Below are 5,957 nucleotides of genomic sequence, written 5' to 3' on the forward strand. Positions count from 1 at the left end.
GTCAGAAGGAAACTGCATCCAGGCTTTTTTTTTAAATTGAAAATGGGCGTGGCGTCGCCCACTTATGGACCAAAAACCATATCTCAATAAGTACTCGACCGATTTCAATGAAATTCGGTATGTAATATTTTCTTAACACCCTGATGACATGTACCAAATATGGGTGAAATCGGTTCACAACCACGCCTGAAATCTCGATTATCACTTTAACATGCGGGAGTATAAAATGTTCGGCGAAACCCGAACTTAGCTCTTCCTTACTTGTTTAATACAATATTTAACGGCGCACCTTAATGCTAATTTATAGGAAAGTTCACAAATCGTACTACAATACGTACAATTAAATTTTTTTTGGCGAAAATTCACCCAACCGTAAAAGAAATACACTATAAAACGATTTTGAAAGCATGCGCTAGCCAAAAATAAAAAAGCATTTAAACAATAGTGGGAATTCTGCTGAAGATGGGAATATGCAATAACTGAAATAACATTGCGTGAGAATGAAAGCTCACAACCATACCACTAGAACCACTCTTAAACTAAAATGTACATACATATACATGTATGTACACTTATACAAGGTGCGTTCCAAAGTAAACAGGACTTTTTGAATCTAGCGCACCCTGGTCGCGCCATCTAAGCTAAAACACTCATACGACATGCTTTTGGACCGTATACAAAGCTGTATTGAAGCAGAAGGAGACTATTTTGAATAAAATAAATTGATTTCGCCGAAAAACCATTTGTTAAGTTTTTTTAAGTCGTGTTTATTTTGGAACGCACCTTGTATGAAAATGTATACATCCTTAGTACTTATAAAAAACAGTATAAAGACATGATTTTGTATGCACATACATTATTTTCTGTTTACTTTAGAATATTATACATGATAAAATACTAAAACAATATTGAAAATGATTAAACTCAAGATAATTATTAAACAAGCTACCGATTAAAGCGATCTCCAACATTTCAATACCATACTTGCATAACGAAAGAGGCTCAAAATCCAGTTTTTTCGGGGCTTCTACTGATATGAGACATGGGACAATTTCATTAAAACTATTTTTTTTTTTTGGTAATTTCAAACTTAACTATCTCCTTTGGACATTCCCTGTGTTCATGATTTTAAGGGCTCTTTAACATGTCCGGTATTTAGAAAACTATTGAACTTCTCATCCTCATATTAATAAGATCTAAATTTTTTCTAAGAACGGGAGGATTGTATAATATTACCATTAAGAGGAAATAATTTATCGTAACAACTAAAAGCAGGAAATATAAGGCATTTTGAAGAAGTCATCATATTTGTTGGGGTGGAGTATATTGTTCTTTAAAAGTAAATTTTCGATATTTTCAAACAGTAATATATGTGGTCTTACAACATTGATTCGATCAATTTTGTTAAAAAGTATATATTTTATGAAATGTTAAGGGTTTCATAAATCTCTTATTACCAAATCTTATATTTTAAAATACATGTATACATTTTTATAATGTAAATTAGTATTAAAGGACTATATATTTTAAACTTTAAGCTGAATTCAATTAGTTTAATAATATCCCAAATCAATTATCGTGACCGCATAAGGGACATTATGATCGACTGATTGTCAGCAGATTAATCAAAAATCAAATCAATATAGCAGGCACAACAACTCATATTTATGTACATACACGTTTCGTATGCATACATGGCGCGACATTGACTAAAATAGTACACAACTGAAAGTGTAACATATAATTATGTACACGGAAACTGTTACACAATAAAATAGGATAAAGTTGTTCACTTTACTGTATTTGAGAAATAAAAATTAACTTTCTTAGTCTGTTAACTAATAACATTGAATTGATATACAATTAATTATTTGTTCCCATTATTACAAAAAAAAAAAAACTTGTTACTCAAAAGACGTTATTAGTGCAAAGTTCTATCGCGTTATATTGATTGCTTCTTGATGTATACGCTGCAAAGTGAAAGAATCAAATGGAATTTAAAACTGTGTTATAAGGGAAATCGGCGTGGTTGTAGTCCGCTTTCTCCTATTTTCACATTGTGACATAGGAATCTGAGAAAGATGTTATGTACCCAACTTGGCAGAAATTGGTAGGGTGGGTTCCGAGATATGTAATCTCACCTAAAAGTGAGCGGTGTCATGCCCATCGTTCAATTTTGAAGCCTGCTCCTACCAAACCTTTTTATACCATCTCGGCTGTCAAATTTTATATCTCTGGCGTATTTCATTATAGATTTACAGCACTTTTACTAGTTTTTAATAGTGCCGTAATATATGGAGTGGACGAGATGCACAAACCTATTACGGATACACTCTGTTGCAACATGTTGCAGGAGAATTTGGTATAAATTGCAAACTAGTTATTTTAACATTAGAAAATTGGGCCCTTATAGAACTCACTTCTAACAAGGCAGGCAATAACAACAAGTCATATAGTATAATACCATCCTTCTACTACATACAGAACTATTTTCTTTCAACAATTAACGTACAACTCAGTGAAATCTCTATATTTGTTCCATTATCGAGGGATAAAAAACAACATTATTACGAAATCAGAAAACCATAATTTTTGACGAGATTAAAAAAATTGGGCATGGATTACTACCTAATGGAACTCTCAGAGGGACACTTAAAGCCGAGAATTTTCCCATTTACCCTAAATTTTGAATTCACTAAATTTCTAACACATGTACAAGTAAATAGTCAATTCTTCAAGATTGCAAGCAGAAAATTTGTATATGCATATATGCAACTACGTATACATGCTTGCTACCTTTTAACCACTCGTTAATCCAAACATGTTAGGATTATTCACTTTCTTTCGCGCTCCTATTATAATAAATTAACAAACTAAAATAAATTGTCAATTTTAATGTACATGCATAGTAATAATGTACATATAGACATATTTATTAGGTGCACATGGATGTATGTAGATATTGTTTAAACTCAATGTACATATAGTATGTACCTAGAACGAAGTTAGAAGTCCTAAAGCCCAGTATGAATGAACGACAACAGCAAAAAATCACTTGTTCAGTTTTTTTTATTGAGTTCAACAAATTAATATAGATACATATACATACTTACATATGTATTACTCTACTATGTACATAATTATTAGTATGTGGGCTTTAGTCATGAATATGATCATATACTCGAAATGTTTGCGTCTTATGCTAGCGTGGTAAAGATGCCTCCAATCGGGTCCTAAACCAGTTTTGTGCTACTACGTTCGATGGTAACACGAATTATTGATGTGTATACTTGCACATAGTTAGACAGATATAAATTACGATACGCAGAGGTGTATACATACATGACCGTATTTATGTAGATAATTATGTATATATTTGTGTATACCTAGTGTCAGCTGCTCTTCGTTGGATAACAAATAACAAGAACCTGGTACGCCATTTTTGTCAAAGCACAGGTGCATCAGAAAAATTACTTCAGCGGTTACATGTACATACAAACATATGAATATGAGGATGAAGTTTTGCACATAAGTATGTACATATACGTACATACGTATATTATGTATATACATATGTTAATAGAGTTTTTACGAATAAATTATGAATAAATGTATATATGCATGTACATATGTACACCATTGCTGAACCGGGATTGCAAAATGAATGAAGTATTTTCATACGCCGTCGCTTATAAAAAATACATGAGAAGGAACTCACCATTGGGCATAATACGGCGATTCGTAAGGCGAGAAGTTCGCAAACTTAGCCAGCTAAGCGCAGTGTATAGATGGAATGGACACCAAAGCCGCCATTTGCTGCTGGCGTCTTTTATATTTCCTCTTGTGAATGAATTTTCAGTCTTGCTATCTTCCCGTTTTTCCGGTAGAAGTTGTGGTAACATTTTGAATTTATAGTTGAGTTTACTATGGTTACATTATTTGCATAGGGCTTTCATATTAATCCTTTTATATGCCACTTTCATGTATGTACTTTTTAAATTAATTTTAATTAATAATGTTTACATTAATTTCCACTATAATTTTTTATTACAATCCCGTATTTCGGCACTATATAGATTAATATACTAAGTACATGCTTATGTACATGTAAATGCATAATTTCACTTTTTTAATCTTTAGTATTTATTATTATGCTTCTTCACTTTATGCAAAATTATCCTTTATACTTATGTATGTACGTCATTCAACTACATAATGTATATTAAACATTATTATTTTCACGAACCTTATTTTTCGCATATGTATTCACAAAAGGATATGCATTAGTATATTTATGTGATTTTCGAGATCTTCGAATTGGTTTGGGAAACGGATTCGTACTATTTTTCTTTTTAGAAAATAAAATGTTTTCTTCGAAAACAAATTTGTATACACATATCCATACATACATACATAGATACATACATATGCTAAAATATGTATCTATATATATAAGTATATCTGTACATTTCCTTGCAAGTGCATTTACTCTTTTAGTAAATTTAATCTTAAATTAATTGACATTTGTTTATTTTGCAGTCGAAACCGAGTTACATTTCATAAAGCCACTTATTTCACACATGCGCTATAATGCATACATAGCTATATATGTATAGACGCAAACTCTAGAATTATTGCTCCATAGGATTTTTAAACGCATTATAATTTTTGCCGATACACAAGATTTTGATTACATGTGTACATATATGTATTTGTATTCCTTTTTATCCATCATTGGAAATACATATTGTACACCGTAGAACGCACTTGATTTCCAATTGCAACTAGTGTTTTTGCAAAATTATTAATTTCTTAGAGATTTAAAATAATTGCAGCCCATTGAATCATACATAATCATCATTGGTACAAATATTTTACGGATATAACAGCTACTGTTCTCCAAATGCTGAGATGGCGAGCAAGGCAATTAAAATGCCCACACACATCCGTTGTATCCAAAAGAGAAGCATATGTATGTAACTACATACATATATGTAATATGCACACATATAAGTTTTTTAGTTTATTTACACAGGCCGCTCACATGAAGAAATTTACAACGTCGATTCCGAATAAGGGCTAAAAATGTACTAACCACACATTTTTCATAATGCGAGTACAACCATGGTATTTTCTGCATGGTGGAAAACAATCCATGAATAGAGAAATTCGGTATACACTACTGCAACCAACGCATTTCATCTCGACTCACAAGAGTTTGTGCACCTAGGGCCTAGGCACATGCGTATACAACATACTTTAATACAGGCACGTATTGTAAACCAAGTGTGTTGTATTTTCACAGTGAAGAGAAAATAAAGCTCTTACATTTTTTTAAGAGCAGATGAGACTTCGTGATATGTGTTGGATACACGAAAGCGTACTTACGTTAACGTGTCAGCTGATTATGTTATTACGTATGTGGAATGAACGTAGACGTTTTCAAAGAGACCCATCCATTGCCATAAAATTAAAATTAAGGTGAAAACATAATTGCCGGCATAAGAATCCAAGAGATTGTACTTCAGGTTTAATTATGAAAATTATTCATACAAATACTATTTGTCAACTGAAAAAATTATGAATTAATTAATGAATTAATTTTTATTTTTTTCTGGGAATATTGCATTACATTCTTACGTTTAGAAGTACTTTTTTTTATTTATTAATTGTTTTAGTTTTAATATATTTGAGATATAAACTATTCCTATTCACCGAATTGGTGACACGTAATTTTTATGTGTATATAGATACATGTAACCTAGGGCTCTTCAAACCATTCGAACAATCTGAAAGCCAATTATTACTAACCGATTAATACTATTCGAACGTAATACTGTAGGCAATAATACCTGAGTTATCTCTTAGGTTATTTTTGCAATGTAACTCAAAATCAGAGTCGAATGCTATTATTTATAAATATTATATATAAACTATTTTTAATAGTTTGTTTTCAG

General features: G+C 31.4%; 1 protein-coding gene across 6 annotated transcripts in view; it reads right to left on the reverse strand.

The window, feature by feature from the left end:
* Positions 1-5,077, reverse strand: part of LOC108972350 (nephrin) — a 99,406-nt gene extending 94,329 nt beyond the window's left edge. For 3 of the 6 annotated variants that reach the window (XM_018938896.1, XM_018938895.1, XM_018938897.1), the window contains exons 1-2: positions 4,851-5,071; positions 3,719-4,348 (exon numbers count right to left, since the gene is read on the reverse strand). In XM_018938896.1, the coding sequence (XP_018794441.1) occupies positions 3,719-3,902 (184 nt within the window). In that variant the 5' untranslated portion in view covers positions 3,903-4,348; positions 4,851-5,071. Of the gene's footprint in view, positions 1-3,718; positions 4,349-4,850 lie in introns of all 6 variants that reach the window. The other 3 variants (XM_018938892.1, XM_018938894.1, XM_018938893.1) reach the window with 3 other exon arrangements.
* Positions 5,078-5,957: the final 880 nt, after the last annotated feature.

The sequence above is a fragment of the Bactrocera latifrons genome, unplaced genomic scaffold (genome assembly GCF_001853355.1).
Source record: "Bactrocera latifrons isolate USDA-ARS-PBARC rearing strain unplaced genomic scaffold, ASM185335v1 scaffold_398, whole genome shotgun sequence".
NCBI lineage: Eukaryota > Metazoa > Arthropoda > Insecta > Diptera > Tephritidae > Bactrocera > Bactrocera latifrons.